Consider the following 20439-nt stretch of genomic DNA (forward strand, 5'->3'; position numbering starts at 1 on the left):
ATGCAAGAATGTGAGTCCATCATAAAACTCAAGATGACGAAAATTTCAAATGCTCTTTTTGAAATGGCAAATGTATGTAAATATTATCAAACATTTAGAGAACTCCTTAGTCTTATTGATAGCTATTACTATTAACTAGCCTGGAAATTACAGTATAACTAAGTATAAAAAATTATTTAAATAATCTATAGACTAACTCATTTTAGAAAGGCTTTACTATAAAAGGAAAATACATTCAACCGTACCCTGCTATTCAAGACATAAAAATTATATAAAAGCAAAAGGAATTGTCACCTCAGACACTGGCTATTGTATTATCGATAGTAACATTACAAAACCAAGTTTGTTTTATTTTGTTTTTCTGCTTGACTGCATTATTTGGTTTGGACCTCATCTGCTATTACTCTTTGCTTTGCTTTATATCATGCAATACTGAGAAACTCCTATCTCTTAGCCATGTTACACTTTTATCCCTTTGTGCTTCATTTCATTTTTGTGAGTTCCCATTGTTTAAATACAGGAAAAGTAGATATTATTGGTTTCTATTAGTAAAAGAAATAAAGAAGGCCTCTTATCAATGAAAAAACCATGGATGTAAATATATTTGACAAATATGACCATTGTTTGCTGGGCTTTTCCTGGCAGCCTCCATAATTGGCCACCCCAGCACCATTCCAACATCTTCCTTTTGTCCTTAGCTGAAGATGGTATTCAAGGGGGTGCCTTGAGCATTTAGGGACAATTTACTCAGTTTTTCTGGATATCTCCAGTATACATAATACAGGAGATGTATGCTCTTTGTTTTTCTTTTCTCAATCTGGTTTTATTACAGTGGTAATAAAAGAACCTAGAAGGTGTCCACCAAAATTTATAAGGAGACATACTGTTTATTTGACATCAAGAATTGTAAATTGGTATATACTGATTATACAACCCAAATACTGTTGAACTAGAGAGCAAATAACAGGGGTTTGTGGATAGAAAAGAGGAATGCTTTTTTTCTTTAATATTTTATTTATTTACTTGAGAGAGAGAGAGAAGGAGCTCATCTGAATGGGGAGAGGGGCAGAGGGAGAAGCAGACAAACCACTCAGCAGGGAACCAGACTTAGGACTCCATCCCAGGACCCAAAGGCAGACTCTTAATTGAAAAAACACCTAGGCACCCTAAGGAGAATGCCTTTGCACATTATTTACAAAGAATGTTGATGGGTGTTGGTGCCAGAAAACTAATCTTGAATAAACATAATTGGTAGCTAAGGTGATCACAATGCAAAGTCCAATAGATACTGTACCAAAATGCAGGTGTTCTGTAGTCTTTAGAGTCTTTAAGGTTTGGCCCAGTTCAAACTTCATGAGGCCACCCAGTGAGGGCGTGCATAAGGGCCACCTCCTTAATGACCTCTCTGCTCCATTTTAAACCCCTTTGACATAAGTATATTTATTTCTTGTTTTGGAGTAAACTCTACCCACATCCTGGGGCTCAAACACATGACCAAAGATCATGAGTCATATGCTCTACCAACTGAGGCAGCCAGACAACCTATTGATGACTTTATTTTCTTTCAGCTTTCACAGAGGGAAGAAGGCAATTGTTCTTTTCTGTTTTTTAGTCAGAATGTTCAGATAATACCCAGAACTTCTCTTCAATGGCATGTTAGTAACAATGCCATACTGGAGTATAGTGTCTTGATTCTCTCCTTGGTTGGGAAATATGTCAAAAGGATTAGAAAGAGAAATACTGGGGGGTACCTGGGTGGCTCAGTAGGTTAAAGTCTCTGCCTTTGGCTCAGGTCATGATCCCAGGGTCCTGGGATCAAGCCCTGCATCAGGCTCTCTGCTCAGCAGGGAGCCTGCTTCCTCCTCTCTCTCTGCCTACTTGTGATCTCCATCTGTCAAATAAATAAATAAAATCTTTTTAAAAATTTTTTTTAAAAAAAGAATAAGTTGGGTATTCATCCTTTCTGATAGACGCATAATACTTTATAGTGTATATGGACCACATCTTCCTTATCCATTCGTCCGTTGAAGGGCATCTTGGTTCTTTCCACAGTTTGGCGACCATGGCCATTGCTGCTATAAACATTGGGGTACAGATGGCCCTTCTTTTCACTACCTCTGTATCTTTGGGGTAAATACCCAGGAGTGCAATGGCAGGGTCATAGGGAAGCTCTATTTTTAATTTCTTGAGGAATCTCCACACTGTTTTCCAAAGTGGCTGCACCAACTTGCATTCCCACCAACAGTGTAAGAGGGTTCCCCTTTCTCCACATCCTCTCCAACACATGTTGTTTCCTGTCTTGTTAATTTTTGCCATTCTAACTGGTGTAAGGTGGTATCTCAATGTGGTTTTAATTTGAATCTCCCTGATGGCTAGTGATGATGAACATTTTTTCATGTGTCTGATAGCCATTTGTATGTCTTCATTGGAGTAGTGTCTGTTCATATCTTCTGCCCATTTTTTGACATGATTGTCTGTTTTGTGTATGTTGAATTTCAGGTGTTCTTTATAGATCCTGGATATCAACCTTTTGTCTATACTGTCATTTGCAAATATCTTCTCCCATTCCGTGGGTTGCAACTTTTGTAGCAACATGGATGGGACTGAAAGAGATTATGCTGAGTGAAATAAGTCAAGGAGAGAGAGTCAATTATCATATGGTTTCACTTATTTGTGGAGCATAACAAATAGCATGGAGGACAAGGGGAGATGGAGAGGAGAAGGTTGAGGGAAATTGGAAGGGAGGTGAACAATGAGAGACAATGGACTCTGAAAAACAACCTGAGGGTCTTGAAGGGGCAGGGGTTGGGAGGTTGGAGGAACCAGGTGGTGGGTATTAGAGAGGGCACAGATTGCATGGAGCACTGGGTATGGTGCAAAAACAGTGAATACTGTTATGCTGAAAAAAATTAATAAATTTTTTTAATTTAAAAGGCAAAAAAAAAAAAGGAAAAAGAGAAATACTGGTATTTATAAAACATCATGGGTGTTTCTATATAAAAACTCTGGTGCACCTCAAAACCCAGCTCAAGTCAAGCATTCCTTGAATAACAGGGACTCATATGCTGATAGACTGACTGGGGGCTATATCATGACCACGTTATGAAGGAGTTCACATTAGTTGTGTCTTTCCATAATGTCAGCTTTAGTCAATCATAAAGCAAAGTTAAAGCACAATTAGAAAGCAGGTTAAGGGTACCAAACTCAATTGAATTTCACCATGTGATTCAACTTGGCTTCTTACACAGCACACAGAGCAGGACACAAGATAAACCACAGCACAAGGGAGATAACAGAAGGATGTAGTAAGGTAACGAACCAAACTTGAAGTCAGTCTGTGTGTGCACAGCTGAGATAAGGCCTTAGTCATGTCCTGGCCAGCTCTGGGCACTCACTGCTTCCTATGTTCCAGCAGGGAAGAATCTCAGTTCTGTCTGGAGATTAATAGGGTAGAATCGTTGGAGGCAGTTGCCTTTTTATGTGGTCTCTGACATAGGGGGTTAAGGTCTGAAGAGTCTGACAGTTCACTGTCTAATCCTCCCCTTTCTAAGGGGATTGAAATGGTTTCAGGCTCCTGCAGACCTTTTCTGGCTCTGCTCCTTATTAGTTCTGGGATGTCAGCTGACACTGGTCCCAGGGAATATCTCCTAGCTGCAGTACCTTTAACTTGGTACCTTTAACATGGCTTGACACAGGGTCCCACTTGACATGAGAGACTCCATTTTGCTCTCTACAAGTTGTCTCATATCTCTCTCCATAAATCCAATGACCCTCTGGAATTTGGGGTGAGGAGGAGGGTAAAAAGACAGGAATTCTGGGCACCTGGGTATGGAAGACTTGAAAGATGACTCTGAGAAAAATTAAGATGGCCATCATGTGACCATATATCCACAGCCCTTCCTAACAAGTTCATGGGAGCCACTGAAGACCTAAATCAGGTAGTGACTGTGAGTGCAGAGAGAGGCAGCAGGGAGAAGTTAGGAGGGCTGACCTATGAAGGGGCAAGCTCAGAGAGAGGTCCACAGGTGTCCAAGGCATCCTATTTCACAGTGTATTTATTATAAGACTTCAGCAAGGAATTTTGAGAATCAAAGGAAGCAGTGCATGTGAGAGTAGTTTTGTAAACAATAAGTTGTTAATGTAGATCTATATTCTTCATGTAGATCTATATTCTTCATAATATCATCATAAGTTTGCTCTATGCCAGTCATTGCCAGTTTTAACTGGTTAACCTAGTGTTTCTAAAATAAGTATGGTATTCTACTTTTGATATGTAAGACAAATTATTGTGAATCCAAAGTAGACATCCAACAATTCAACTCTGAGCTCAGCCATAAGCCCTAAGTCTTCTCTGAAGTGAAGTCATTAGGAAGCACCCTAAAGTGACTGGTAGGAACACATCCCTTTATCTCTGCAGAAATCAACTATCAAAGCAGCCCATGTAAGTCAGTTAACCCTTGTTTCTAGGAGCTGTTTAGTGGGTCTCTTTCTTCAAGTTCAGCCTACTAGCTTCTATAACAGATGCTGCTTGGGTTGCAGCTTCTAATTTGAGTTCCTAAAGAGATATTATCCCTTGAATATAAATTTAAAATCGTTTGTTACTTATATTCTTTCCTTAAACAATTTCCTTGATTTAACTCCTTTCTATTAATTCTTTGATATTTCCTTTTGTTAACCATCACTCAATTTTTTTCAGTGTTTTGGTACAACTGTTTCTGAAAACCAAAATAAAAGATAAATGTCTTCATGCAGACTATAATAATGTCTTAGAGTGTCAGAACCTAGAATCAATGGGCTTAGGACTCCATGGAAGGAATTGATAGAGTCATGAACCATATGGAGTATTAACCTCAAAAAATAAGCTGCCAGTTATTTTACCACCAAAAATGGGCTTATTCAGGAATAGCAGAGAAGTGCAATCAGGGACAAGCAAGCTACATCAAAAGTGTAGGCAAGTGCCTGAACAAAGAACACTTTTTCTAGAGGAAAGGAAGAAGTTTGGAAGGCTGTTATAAACAGAAAGTCCATTGGCGTAAACAGGGAATTGGAAGTGTGGTAGATTTGCTTTGGTTGGGTTGTGACAGACTCAGCCGGAGTGTTGAGGAGCATGATGCGGAAGCCTATCTTCCTGCTGGCTAGTACAGTAGTTTGCCTTGCAAAGTAGTCTTGTCCCCTTGGAGCTGTAATTGGTGTGAGTGGTAGGACAATAGAGCTCCCCCTGCTGGCCACACAGCCACTCTAAACCAGGTTTCCATTTATTAATTTTCACAGAAGGGAAAAAATTAGCATATTTATTTTCACTAACCTGCCGCTCAGATTTAACAATTCCTTCAGTTCTGAGGGCACCTGGCTGGCTTATTCAGGAGAGTGTACAACTCTTGATCACGGGGTCGTAAATTTAATCCCCACATTGATGTAGAGGTGACTTAAATACAACATAAAAAAAGAGAGATTTCTTTCTGTTGGTGGTCTTTTTGGTTATTTCCCTATCTTGCTACTGTGAACAATGCCTCATTGAACATAGGGGTGTGAATATCTCTTTTAAATCTTGATTTCAATTCCTTTGTATAAACCCCCTGAAGTGGGATTGCTGGATCATATGGTAGTTCAATATTTTTTAAAGATTTGTATAGTTGTTTGGGGTACAGGAGAAGCATAGCAATAGAGTGAGAGAGAGGAAGAATCCCAAGCAAACTCCCCAATAAGCATAGAGTTCAATATGGGGCTTGATCTCCCAACCCTGAGAATATGACCTGAGCCAAGATCAAGAGTCAGACACTTAACTCACTGAACCATCCAGGTGCCCCAGTACTTCTATGTTTCATTTTTGGAGGAATCTCCATACTGGTTTCCATAATGGCTGCACCAATTTACATTCCCACCAATAGCGTACGAGGGTTATTTTTTCTCAGTATCCTCACTGTCTTGTGTTAGCCTCAATATTGGAGAGTGATGTCATCAACTATGGCCTGTACGTTGCCCGCACTATTCGTAGTTAGGCCCACAGACGTTTTCCCACTCAGAGCTGATCTTGTGGCTGGACTGGCCCTTGAGGCTCTTCGTTTGATTGCAAGATACACCTCAGCAACAACCCTCAGGGAATTTTGAAAAAATGAGGCTAATAAATAAGCCTCATATGTTCGGGAGGGTATGTAGCCCAGCCAAAGCCACACAGTGATGTCCTGGGTAGAGAAAGGGTGCACAGACTTGGGGCTCTGCCTTTATTGTAGTCAAGGGTGGGACCCCCAGGATTTTGAGGTTTCACTTTTTATTGGTGAATTTAAAACATAAGAGTGGTAATGAAATGGGGTGCCTGGGTGGCTCAGTGGGTTAAGCCTCTGCCTTTGGCTCAGGTCATGATCCCAGGGTCCTGGGATCAAGCCCTGCATCAGGCTCTCTGCTCAGTGGGGAACCTGTTTCCTCCTCTCTCTCTGCCTTCCTCTCTGCCTACTTGTGATCTCTGTCTGTCAAATAAATAAGATAAATAAAATCTTTTTTAAAAAGAGTGGGATCGAAAGCATGGGAAAAGAAAAGGAGGGTCACACAAATGGTCAGTCATCTAGGTCACCCAGAGCCAAAGAGGGGGCATCATGGGTGGGATGGCATCCCTCCTTAGCTAGCTGTATAGCCAGCAATGTGTGTATTTGAGAATAATGTCTTTGAAAAAGATGCCTTGACAATCAAAAGCTTATTGTCAGGCACTTAACACTACACTTACACCACTTCTTATCTTTTGTTTTGTTTTGTTTTAATGATAGCCATCCTTTATCAGATGTGTGGTGATATCTCATTGCAGTTTGATTTGCATTTCCCTGATGGTTAGTGATGGTGAATGACTAAAGAAAAAATGGTAAAAACATACAATGGAATGTTATGCAGCCTTAAAAGGGGAGGAAATGCTGTGATTTTGGACAACATGGATGGACCTGGTGGACATTATGTTGAGTGAAATAAGTCAGACACTGAAAGACAAATACTGTTGAACTCACCTATGTGTGGAATCTACAATTGTCAGACTCACAGAAGCATAGAGTACTGTGGTGGTTACTAGGCCTTGGAGGTAGGGGAAATGGGAAATGCTGATCAAATTTCAGGTTAGCAACTGAATAAATTCTGGAGATCTGATGTATAGCATAGTGACTATAGGTATGTAAAACTCAAAATGGAGTTGCTTCGGCTAAGCCCCATATCACCAAATTGAGACTTAACACAGTTTGGTTTTCCCAGAAAGCAGGACTTGCTTGTTCAGCACTATTTAATCCACCTGGTAGATAGATCCCTGCCATTCCCTAAAGAAAAGTAACTTTGCAAGAACTGATCTGCTTTTTTGCCTAGTATAACATCCTTGCTCCTGCTTCTTCCTGTCTATTAAAGTCTTTCATTTTATACAGCTCTTTTGAGCTCCTTTCTCTCTGCTATATTGGCTGCTGCCTGATCCATGAATCATTGAATAAAGTCAATAAGATCTTAAAAATTTACCTAAAGAGTTACTGGCTGTCTCAGTCAGAGGAGCATGTGACTCTTGATCTCAGGTTGTCATTTTGAGCCCCACTTGGGTGTATGGATTACTAAAAAAAAAAAAAAGAACTTAAGAAAAAGAAAATTATTTAAAAACAATTTGCTCAGTTACATTTTCTTAACAGGTGGCAATACAGTAGTATAATCTTGAAATTTGTTAAGGTAAATCCTAGGTGTTCTTACCACACACACAAAGAATCCCTATGTGACGTGATAGATTTTTTTTTTAAAGATTTTATTTATTTATTTGACAAAGAGAAATCACAAGTAGATGGAGAGGCAGGCAGAGAGAGAGAGAGAGAGGGAAGCAGGCTCCCTGCGGAGCAGAGAGCCCGATGTGGGACTCGATCCCAGGACCCTGAGATCATGACCTGAGCCGAAGGCAGCAGCTTAACCCACTGAGCCACCCAGGCGCCCCCAGATAGATTTATTTTTTAAATTAATCTATTTATCTTCAGAAAAACAGTATTCATTATTTTTTCACCACACCCAGTGCTCCATGCAATCCATGCCCTCTATAATACCCACCACCTGGTACCCCAACCCCCCCCGCCACTTCAAACCCCTCAGATTGTTTTTCAGAGTCCATAGTCTCTCATGATTCACCTCCCCTTCCAATTTACCCCAACTCCCTTCTCCTCTCTAACACCCCTTGTCCTCCATGATATTTGTTATGCACCACAAATAAGTGAAACCATATGATAATTGACTCTCTCTGCTTGACTTATTTCACTCAGCATAATCTCTTCCAGTCCCATCCATGTTGCTACAAAAGTTGGGTATTCGTCCTTTCTGATGGAGGCATAATACTCCATAGTGTATATGGACCACATCTTCCTTATCCATTCGTCCGTTGAAGGGCATCTTGGCTCTTTCCATAGTTTGGCGACCGTGACCATTGCTTTTATAAACACTGGAGTACAGATGGCCCTTCTTTTCACGACATCTGTATCTTTGGGGTAAATACCCAGGAGTGCAATGGCAGGGTCATAGGGAAGCTCTATTTTTAATTTCTTGAGGAATCTCCACACTGTTCTCCAAAGAGGCTGCACCAACTTGCATTCCCACCAACAGAAAGGGAAATTAGAGAATCGATTCCATTTACTATAGCACCAAGAACCATAAGATACCTGGGAATAAACCTAACCAAAGAGGTAAAGGATCTGTACTCGAGGAACTACAGAACACTCATGAGGGAAATTGAAGAAGACACAAAAATATGGAAGACCATTCCATGTTCTTGGATCAGAAGAATAAACATTGTTAAAATGTCTATACTGCCTAGAGCAATCTATACTTGTAATGCCATTCTGATCAAAATTCCACCGGTATTTTTCAAAGAGCTGGAGCAAATAATCCAAAAATTTGTATGGAATCAGAAGAGACCCCGAATTGCTAAGGGAATGTTGAAAAACAAAAATAATGCTGGGGGCATCATGTTACCTGATTTCAAGCTTTATTACAAAGCTGTGATCACCAAGACAGCATGGTACTGAAATAAAAACAGACACATAGACCAGTGGAACAGAGTAGAAAGTCCAGATATGGACCCTCAACTCTATGGTCAATTAATCTTCCACAAAACAGGAAAAAATATACAGTGGAAACAAGACAGTCTCTTCAATAAATGGTGCTGGGAAAACTGGACAGCTATATGTAGAAGAATGAAACTCAACCATTCTCTTACACCGTACACAAAGATCAACTCAAAATGGATAAAAGACCTCAACGTGAGACAGGAATCCATCAGACTCCTAGAGGAGAACATAGGCAGTAATCTCTTCGATATCAGCCACAGCAACTTCTTTCAAGATATATCTCCAAAAGCAAAGGAAACAAAAGTGAAAATAAACTTTTGGGACTTCATCAAAATCAAAAGCTTCTGCACAGCAAAGGAAACAGTCAAAAAAACAAAAAGGCAACCCACGGAATGGGAGAAGATATTTGCAAATGACAGTACAGACAAAAGGTTGATATCCAGGATCTATAATGAACTCCTCAAACTCAACACACATGAAACAGGCAAACATATCAAAAAATGGGCAGAAGATATGAACAGATACTTCTCCAATGAAGACATACAAATGGCTATCAGACACATGAAAAAATGTTCATCATCACTAGCCCTCAGGGAGATTCAAATTAAAACTACATTGAGATATCACCTTACACCAGTTAGAATGGCCAAAATTAACAAAACAGGAAACAACATGTGTTGGAGAGGATGTGGAGAAAGGGGAACCCTCTTACACTGTTGGTGGGAATGCAAGTTGAAGTGATAGATTTATTAATCAGCCTGATTATAGGGAGAACTTCACAATGTATATGTATACCAAATGAATTTTTAATTTATTTCAGTATCTGCTGTAATTCAAATGATTTCAGTTTAATACACACACACACACACACACACTTCATTTCCTTTGCAATTAGTGTCTGCATACATCTCTGTTCCCTAATTTGTTTAAAATACTCAAAGGGAGAGGGAACATACCTCAATATCATAAAATACATCTAAAAAAATCCCACAGCAAATGTCATTCTCTTGAGGAAAAACTGAGAGCTTTTCCCCTAAGGTCAGGAACATGACAGGGATGCCCACTCTCACCACTTTTGTTCAACACAGTACTAGAAGTCCTAGCCTCAGAAAGAGAGTAGCAATCAGACAACAAAAAGAAATAGAAGGCATTCCAACTGGCAAAGAAGAAGTAAAACTCTCTCTCCTCGCAGATGACCTGAAACTTTATTTGGAAAACCCAAAAGACTCCACCCCAAATTATTATTAGAACTCATATAGCAGTTCAGAAACATGGCAGGATACAAAATCAATGCACAGAAATCAGTTGAATTTCTATATACGAGCAATATGATTGAAGAAAGAGAAATAAAGGGATGACTTCCATTTATAAGAGCACCAAAGACCATAAGATACCTAGGAACAAACCTAACCAAAGAGATAAAGGATCTAGAAACTATCGAACACTTATGAAAGGAATTGAGGAAGACAGAAAGAGATGGAAAAATATTCCAGGCTCATAGACTGGAAGAGCAAACATTGTGAAAATGTCTATGCTTCCCAGAGCAATTTACACTTTCAATGCAATCACTATCATAATACCACTGACATTTTTGACAGAGCTGGAACAAACAATCTCAAAATTTGAATGGAACAACAAGAGATCCTGAATCACCAGGGGATTGTTGAAAAAGAAAACCAAAGTTGGGCACATCACTTCAATGCCTTACTTCAAGCTATATTACAAAGCTGTTATCATCAAGACAACATGGTATTGTCACAAAAATAGACACATAGGTAAGTGGAACAGAATAGAGACCCCAGAAATGGACCCTCCACTCTGTGGTCAACTAATCTTCAGCAAACCAGAAGAGACTATCCAAGAGAAAAAAAGAGAGTCTCTTCAATAAATGGTGATGGGAAATTGGACACCCACATGCAGAAGAATGAACCTGGACAATTCTCTTATACCATATATAATAATAAACTCAAAATGGATGAAAGACCTACATGCAAGACAGGAATCCATCAAAATCCTGGAGGACAACATAGGCAGTAACTTCTTCAACACTGGCCCAACAACCGCTTTTAAGACATGTCTCTAAAGGCAAGAGAAACAAAAGCAAAAATGAACATTTGGGACTTCATCAGGATAAAAAGCTTTTGCACAGCAATGGAAACAGTCAAAAAAACTAAGTGGCAACACATGGAATGGGAAAAGATATTTGCAAGTGAAATTTATAGATAAAGGGCTGGTATCCATGGTCTATAAGGAACTTATCAAACTCAACACCCAAGGAACCAATAATCCAGTCAATAAATGGACAGAAGACATGAACAGACATTTCTGCAAAGAAGACATCCAAATGGCCAACAGACACATGGAAAAGCACTCAACATCAGCTGGCATCAGGAAAATCAAAACCACAATGAGATACCACCTCACCAATCAGATTGGATAAAATTGACAAGTCAGGAAACAACAGATGTTGGCAAGAATGTGGAGAAAGGGGAATCCTCTTACACTGTTGGTGGGAATGCAAGCTGGTGCAGCCACTCAGGAAAACAGTATGGAGATTCCTCAAAACATTGAAAATAGAGCTACCCTATGACCCAGCAATTGCACTACTGGGTATTTACTGCAAAGATACAAAGATAGGAAGGAACACCAACAGTGTAAGAGGATTCCCCTTTCTCCACATTCTTGCCAACATCTGTTGTTTCCTGACTTGTCAATTTTATCCAATCTGATTGGTGAGGTGGTATCTCATTGTGGTTTTGATTTTCCTGATGCCAGATAGGAAGACAAACTATAAGAGACTCTGAAACTCAGGAAACAAACTCAGGGTTATTGGAGTGGAGGGGATGACAGGGATGGGGTGGCTGGTGATAGACATTGGGACGGGTATGTGTTGTGGGGAGTGCTGTGTCTTGTGTAAGACTGATGAATGACATGTACCCCTGAAACAAATAATACATTATATGTTAATATTTTTAAAAAAGAAAAGAAAAAAAAACAGAAATAAATAAAATAGTCAAAGGTAGAAGGAAAGGGCATGGGAATTGAGAAAGATCATTCTGTCTGGAGTAAATGAGATAAGGGATTTTGTGCTGTGGTCATGGATGTGGTGGGTATTGGTCTTTGACCAGAGTATATGAGAATAGTAAGGTGTGTGCATGCTTATAAACTGAAGAATTAAAAGAGGAAGAGGAAAAAAATACCACCACAAGAACCTTAGCACAGCCTCTTCAGATACCTGCATTTTAAGTCCCTTATTAAAAGGAAAACATGAAAGAAATTTTCATGAGGAAGAGTGAATGAGTCCTACATGACCTGGTACATTTTTAATATTCTGACTTACTAGAGTGATTCAAAAGTCTGGGAAGAGAGAAAGTAAATCTCATATCATTTCATGGTGCTGTCAGCACAACAAGGGAGCCAGATTATTCGGATCGAGCTCTCATTTTGCCAGCATGCATTTCCAAATTTCTAATGTTTCTCCTAACAACTGACTTTTGGGAAAAACCAAAAGCAGTTACTTTCAAAACTCTCTTTGTGATGAAGTGGGGGAAAAAAACCTGGATTTGGAGCCAGTACAACTGGATTTTTGTCTCAGCTTTCCCACTATTTATCTGACAATCAGATAAGTAAACAAATACACTGTATGCTAATAGCAGTAAATAGCTCTCCAGCTGTGGTGGAGAAGAGGCCAGGGGAAGATGAGGAGCCAGTAGAGAGGAGGCCACAACACCAGAGCTGATTGTGACAATTAACTAGAAGTTAGGTGAAGAGGATGGTAAGGTCATCCCAAAGAGGGAACTGTGTGTGAAAGCGAGGCTGAACATATGCTTCCTGGGCCTGTTTTGAAAGAATAAGAAAAACTACTATTAATTTAGGTCTATGTTGTTTTGTTCCCTAGTTAATTCTGGCTTTTTGTACCTCTTTTTTCTTTGAAAGATTTATTTATTTATCTATTTATTTGAAGAGAGAATGAGAGAGAAAAATAGAGTGTGGGTGGAGGGGGCATAGGGAGAGATTCCCAGGTAGACTCTCCACCAAACATGTAGCTGGATTAGGGCTTCATCCCAACACCCATGACACCATAACTGAAATGAAAGCAAGAGTCTGAAGCTCAACTAACTGAACTACCCAGGTGCTTCTGATTTACTTCCCTCTAAACCCCATGCACAATCAATTGTTAACTTTGTCTTTTTACCCCTACACTGAGTCTACCGAGCTATTGTAGAAACGTAACGGGAACCAGACAGTAACATCTGTCTTGATGCAGTTGATCCCAGGTCCCAAATAATGCCTCATTGTCCACAAGGATGTTTACATCCAGGTGTTTCAAGGACCTCCCAACAAGGTCCAGGAAACCTGTCACCTTCCTTTCATGTATGTAAGTTGTCCTTAAGTTCAACAAGGCAAGGCAGCTTTAGGACTGATCCCATGATTTCTCCTTGGGCTGCCCTCCTGAATCTAAAGCTTTCCTTGCTTTAAATCCAGTGTGTCAGGGGCACCTGACACCTGGGTGGCTCAGTGGGTTAAAGCCTCTGCCTTCGCCTCAGGTCATGTTCTCAGGGTCCTGGGATCAAGCCCCACATCGGGCTCTCTGCTTGGCAGGGAGCCTGCTTCTTCCCTCTCCCTCTGCCTGCCTCTCTGCCTACTTGTGATCTCTCTCTCAATCAAATAAATAAATAAAATATTAAAAGAAAATCCAGTGTGTCAGAATTTGACCTACTACACAAAAATAGGGGTGTTTCATCCAAGAACCTAGAATGGTGGAGGGAAAATTATTTTCCCTCCTACACCTAGAATCTAAATTCTTAATCCCATTGGGTACATGAACAGGTTGGTGTTTGGTAACAAAGAGACCCATAGGCATGAAAGAGAAGGGCCAATTCAGGGTATTTGTTTACACATTGATTATAAGAATCTGATGGGAAACATATGATAACATTTGTCTTAAAATTACCTGATGTCTCATGTCCCAGGGACACCTCATTTTCTGGCAGAATGCATATTTCCAGATTGTTTCAGGATGCTTCCATCATCACTAAGCTTCCAAGAAAGTCCTTACACTCCTCTCAAATGTTCACTTTCTTCCCCAAACATACGTAAGTTGTTCCTAGTCTCAACAGGGCAAAGCAACTTTGGGAATATCCCCTGCCTTCTTGTTGGGCCACCCTTCTGATGATTAAAAAGCTTTCTTTGCCTTCAAACTAATGTCTCACATGTTGGCTTACTGCACATGAGGGCACAGACAAGTTTGAGTTCAGTACCAGTAGTTGACTTAGGACATTCTACTAGCTGGTAAAACCAGGATTCTTCAAGACTTGAGTAGAAGGATTAAAGAATTATAAAATATAGGAGAGCCTGGGTGGCATAGTCAGTTAAGCATCTGACTCCTGAACTTATCGCAGGTCTTGATCTCATGGTCTTGAGGTTGAGCCCCACTTAAAAGCAAACAAACAAGCAAACAAACAAAAGAAAACAAAATGAAGAGGTATGCCATGGTAGCTAAATCAATCATCTGCCTTCACCTAAGGTCATGATCCCAGGGTCTTTGGATCAACTCCTATATCTGGCTCTTGCTCAGCTGGGAGCCTTCTTCTCCCTCTGCTTACCTCTCTTCCTGCTTATGCACATGCTCTCTCTCTCAATCTGACAAATTAATAAACAAAATCTTTTTTAAAAATCTAAGAATTATGTAATGAGGAAAGTTTACAAAAGCAGATGGGGTATTAAATTTCTCCATACAGAAAGAATAGCAAAGATCATGTTCCAAGCTCTCTCTCTGTACCTCCCTCATACCCACTCATTACCAGGAGTATGGATATAAATCAAGTTCTGTGGTGGGTTGGAAATATGTGTAAGAATATTTATAGAGTTAGTATAATTTTGGTAGTAGAAATGGGTTAGAGATTTTTTGGAAGAATCTGGGAGAAATCACATTATGAAAAAATAGAGAAGGATCAGTCTTTGGAAATAGGGTCTAAAGGTCATGAAACCACTTTAACGTTTTTTCTTATTAAAACCCTGTGATGTAGGAATTGGTTGGGGTTTCAAGCCTCTGGTCAAGAAAGCATTCTTGAGACATCTTTGGTGCCAAGAGTTGATTTTATTAAAGCACCAAGAAGAATCCCTAGGCAGAAAGAGCTACATTGGGGTCATGACAAGTGGACGATTACACACTTTCCAGTTGGGAGGGTGTTAGGCATAGGGTAAGTCTCTAAAGAATTTGGAATCAAGGTTTCCAGGACCCTGAGGGGACTAGCTATTGTTAGGAAAAGGTCATTTATTACTGTCTAGTAAAACCTTAGTCATGAGACCCTTAAGATGTATACTGGAGGCCCATACGATTGAGGGATGATTGCCATGAGATATCTTGGGGGGGTAGTTGGGGATAGGGTAGAGATACAGAAAATTTCCATAGGAATTTTTATAGGATCTTGCAGATCAGGCTAAGATTGCCTTTTGTCCTCAGTAATGTATTAACATTGAGGCAGTTGAGTTCCTAAAGGATTTCACTCTACTCGTGTCAAGGCCCTGTCAGTAGGCTGTAGGCAGTAAGGAAATTTAATTTTTTCTTTCACCTTTGTTTCCCACAGCATAGATGAATTTGTCAACTTGGAAGTTCCCTGAACCCCATACTTTGTGATTTTTATAGAGGCTACAACACATGGGCAAGATCATTATTACCTTCATTTCCATCCCCTCTCTCCTCTGTAGAGGATGGGGTTGAGGCAGAAATTGCCATGCTTTTTTATTTTTAAGATTTTATTTATTTGACAGAGATGACAAGTAGGAAGAGAGGCAGGCAGCAGGGGACGGTGTGGGGGTGGGGAGCAGGCTCCCCTCTGAGCAGGGAGTATGATGCAGGGCTCAATCCCAGGACCTTAGGTCATGACCTGAGTCGAAGACAGAGGCTTAACCCATGGAGCCACGCCGGCGCCCCTAAATTGCCATGCTTTTAATCATGGCTGGATCTTTCTGGTAATCAGCCCGCATCCAGGGGCCGTACCCAGGCGTCTGCCAAAAACAAAGATATTCCCGGTATTCTTATCACTTAGGAATTTACAAAGGTTTCAGGAGCTCTGTGCCAAAAATCAGAAGCAGAAATCAGTACATATTTTCTACTTTCTCACAGGGTTGTAGTCATTGATTGACTGATAAAGAGTAACAGAAAATGTTGACCCAAAATACGGGTCGACTTTTCAGCACAAGAATTACATTAAGCTGTTTATTTTGAGAAATTGCAGACCAGGAGAAATTCTGAAAGCAGACTAGAGATTTGTAAGCCTCATGTCTAGCTGTCTTTTAGTCTCATTTTCTATGGGGCTACCAAATGTCTTTACATAATTAAAATACTTTTTGTCTTATTAATCAGTCTTTTTATAATGGGAGGGGGGTTTCATCCAAGAACCTAGAATGGTGAAGGGAAAATTATTTTCCCTCCTACACCTAGAACCTAAATTCTTAATTCCAGCCATATTCTTTTTTTTTCCCATGATTTTATTTATTTGAGAGAGACAGAGAGAGAGAATGAGCTTAAGGGGAAAGGAGGGAAGAGGAGAGGGAAAAGCAAGCTCCCTTTTGAGCAGGGAGCTGGAAGGGGCTTGAACCTGGAGATTATGACCTGAGCCCAAGGCAGAGGTATAACAGCTTAACCCACTAAGCCACCCAGATGCACCCCAGCCAAATATTAAACTCCTGTCCTTCAATGTCTAATTCCAATATCCATTCCAAAACACCATTACTTCTGTGATATTTCAGTATTTAGATAAGGAAAGAATGTTTTTCATCCCCCAGAGCTTATTCCCTGCCCCCCAATCTATGCTTTCTTTCATGCATTCCAATAAATCATGGGACAAGTGACTCTAAAGCTACAGTGGATTATTATCCCTACTACTACTTATATTTAAAACATCATCTGATGAAATAGGAAAACCAATAGTAAATATGTATGATGCATCAGTTGCCAAGGCTAGAACCTGTGTGTGAAGGACTATGCACACTCTGTAAGGTATCCATTCCACCTCCAAATAAACATAGAGCATGGTTTCAAGGGAAATATGTAAAAGCCTTGAGCAGAGTTTGAAGGGATGATGAACTTTCCTCCTCCAAAATTCAAAAGACATGGGGGAGGCAGGGGAGTGGCAGAAGCCTTGGGTTATGGTATAACCTCAAAAGTTACCTAGGGCCCAATTAGTTCTCCTGAGAATGTGAGCAACTGCAATCAAGATGGCCCCAGGCTTGTGAAAGGGATCCCAGGCACACACATTTAAGGTCATTACAGTGCAACAGAAAGTGATTTTATTGCTGTGAACACAATGCAACAAAGCTTGACAGAAGTTTCAAGATTGAAACTAGGGGGCCTGGGTATTTCTTTGCCCTCTTCCCTGTTGCCTTCTTTCAAAACACACAGAGCTCCAAAGCAGAAAAGTATCTGATCACTCTTGTCCACAACTCTGTCCGCTCCCCTTCTTCTTTCTTCTGTGGGAACCATGAAAATCAACAAAGGGAAAGAAAGGCAGAAGAGATTATAAGAGAAACTGCACCAGGTGAGAGGGAATGTAAAGAAAACCTTAGTCTTAATCTAAGTGCACAGGAACTAGAGGATAGGGAGGGTCGCCCGGCTGAGGGGGGTTACAGGCAACAGTGTAGAACTGGTTCTGGGGAGTAGTACTGTAGCGGCAGTTGGGATATGTCCCTCCAGTGCGACTGCAGTAAGTCATGCCAATACGATTTGCACTCTGGTGGCAATTATTCTGGCCATTCCTGCAGGTCCTGTTGGGCAAAAGACAGGTAGCAGCCACGTTCTGGAAGGTGTCATGCAGAAAGGTGTTTTGAGGTTTACAGTGCTGAGTAAGACTATTAACAGCACGCATTACATTGTTGCATTGTACGGGACCTGCTCTTATATGCTGAATTTCAAATATTTGAAACCTAGCGAGTTGAGCCATAGCACCAGGGGGAAGCCCTGGCCCCCATGATCCCAACAGCAACAGGAGGAGAGGAAAGGGTCCCAGAAGATCCAGCATCATCTCTTCTGTGTAGGAAGAGAGAAGAAAAGGAGAAAATGATTGTAGTAGAAGCCATAAGACCAAAATTATTATTCACAACCATTTAGATGTGTTTGTAACTTTTCAGATTTCATAGTCCTTTTCTTGTTCTTTAAACTGTCTTCTTTCTGACATGAGTCTTAAAATTCTAGGAAGGACCTGAAGCCCAGTAAGGAGGAATGGGAGGTAAGATGACTTTTCCTTTAAATAGCAGATCCCATTCTTCTTTTTGTCCTATACTTTCTGGTCCAGAAACTTGGCTCCTCCCACCTCCCTCCTGGGATATTTCTCAAATATCTATGTGACCTGGACCTTCTGGCCATTGTCATGACTCTGCTGTCCCCAGACCCCAGGCATCTCCTCTTACCAGGTCTCCTTATTGGGGCTCCTGCTGAGGATAGAGACAGTGGTTAGTCCCAGGCTCAGAAGCTTTTGTCTGCTGTTCCTCTGCCAGCGTGGAAGGGTTCTGAGCCCTAGGAAAGAGGAAAGGGAAACCTGGGGCTTGGAAGATGCCCTTCTTGTGCACAGTGTGGATGAGACCCACACCCTCCAACTCACTGTTTAAAGCCAGTATCCCTGCTGATGCAGGAAGACCAAGCCTCCTTAAAGGAACAAAGGAGAAGTGATAACTTCCTCAAAGAAGTGTGAGGAAATTACGAAATCCTGATGTCCGTTGAGTGCCTCCATCCCTGAAGCTTTATCATTTTGAGCTCCATGATTTCACTTCTTTAGGAGAATACAAATGACAAACACACAAGACTCCCCCAGTCCAGTTGCCAATTGCAAGTGGCACTCGTTTCCTGTGTTTCTGATTGCCTGGCTATAAATCTGAGCTTCCCCAACTCCCTGTTTATTCCATTACTTTGCTAGAGTGGCACACAGAATTCAAGGAAACACTCATGGTTTATCAGTTTCTTTTTTTTTTTTTTTTTTTTATTTTCAGCATAACAGTATTCATTATTTTTGCACCACACCCAGTGCTCCATGCAATCTGTGCCCTCTATAATACCCACCACCTGGTACCCCGACCTCCTACCCCCCTCCCTTCCAAACCCCTCAGATTGTTTTTCAGAGTCCATAGTCTCTCATGGTTCACCTCCCCTTCCAATTTACCCCAACTCCCTTCTCCTCTCTAACTCCCCATGTCCTCCATGTTTTATTTGTTATGCTCCACAAATAAGTGAAACCATATGATAATTGACTCTCTCTGCTTGACTTATTTCACTCAGCATAATCTCTTCCAGTCCCGTCCATGTTGATACAAAAGTTGGGTATTCGTCCTTTCTGATGGAGGCATAATACTCCATAGTGTATATGGACCACATCTTCCTTATCCATTCGTCCGTTGAAGGGCATCTCAGTTCTTTCCACAGTTTGGTGACCGTGGTCATTGCTGCTATAAACATTGGGGTACAGATGGCCCTTCTTTTCACGACATCTGTATCTTTGGAGTAAATACCCAGGAGTGCAATGGCAGGGTCATAGGGAAGCTCTATTTTTAATTTCTTGAGGAATCTCCACACTGTTCTCCAAAGAGGCTACACCAACTTGCATTCCCACCAACAGTGTAAGAGGGTTCCCCTTTCTCCACATCCTCTCCAACACATGGTTTATCAGTTTCTTTAAAAATATGGTAAAGGAGGGGCGCCTGGGTGGCTCAGTGGGTTAAGCCGCTGCCTTCGGCTCAGGTCATGATCTTAGGGTCCTGGGATCGAGTCCCGCATCGGGCTCTCTGCTCAGCGGGGAGCCTGCTTCCCTCTCTCTCTCTCTCTGCCTGCCTCTCCATCTACTTGTGATTTCTCTCTGTCAAATAAATAAATAAAATCTTTAAGAAAAAAAAAAAATATGGTAAAGGAGACAGATGAAGAGCCAGATAAAAAGATACCTAGGGTAAGGTGGGAGGGTCATAGTGAAGGAGCTTCTTTCTTCATGGAGTTGGGGTGCATGATCACCCTCCCAGTAGAGATTGTGTTAGAAAGATGTTAGGGTTTGAAGCCAACAGCCAAGAAAGAACTCTTGAGATATCTTTTGTGCTAAAAGGTGGTTTTATGAAAGCATGTGGACAGGACCCAAGGGCAGAAAGAACTGCACTAAGGTTGTGACAGGTGACTGATTCTATACTTTTAAGTTTAGGTGGGGTTAGGGATAGACAAAGTCCTGAAGGTATTTGGAAGCAAGGGTTTTATGGCCTTGCAGGGCTAGCTGCTGTTAAGATGAGGTCATTTACTAGCATCTAGTACAGCATGAGTCATGAGACCCTTCAGATGTCTATCAGTGGGCCATAAGCTTGGAGGATGATTGCTGACATGTAACTTGGATGGAGTAGAATTAAAGGAAGT

General features: G+C 40.9%; 1 protein-coding gene and 1 long non-coding RNA gene across 2 annotated transcripts; both read right to left on the reverse strand.

Moving 5' to 3' along the window:
* Positions 1 to 17328: 17328 nt before the first annotated feature.
* Positions 17329 to 18179, reverse strand: LOC131998600 (ribonuclease K3-like). The gene is given in 2 exon segments (XM_059371091.1): positions 17329 to 18082; positions 18084 to 18179. Coding segments are annotated over 2 exon segments (534 nt in total). The 5' UTR covers positions 18165 to 18179; the 3' UTR covers positions 17329 to 17629.
* LOC131998601 (uncharacterized) lies at positions 17329 to 18831 on the reverse strand. Its single transcript, XR_009398813.1, has 3 exons — positions 18659 to 18831; positions 18468 to 18573; positions 17329 to 17531 (listed from the first exon to the last, which is right to left on the reverse strand). It is a non-coding gene; the product is annotated as an uncharacterized LOC131998601 (long non-coding RNA).
* Positions 18832 to 20439: the final 1608 nt, after the last annotated feature.

This window comes from Mustela nigripes, chromosome 13, assembly GCF_022355385.1.
Source record: "Mustela nigripes isolate SB6536 chromosome 13, MUSNIG.SB6536, whole genome shotgun sequence".
NCBI lineage: Eukaryota > Metazoa > Chordata > Mammalia > Carnivora > Mustelidae > Mustela > Mustela nigripes.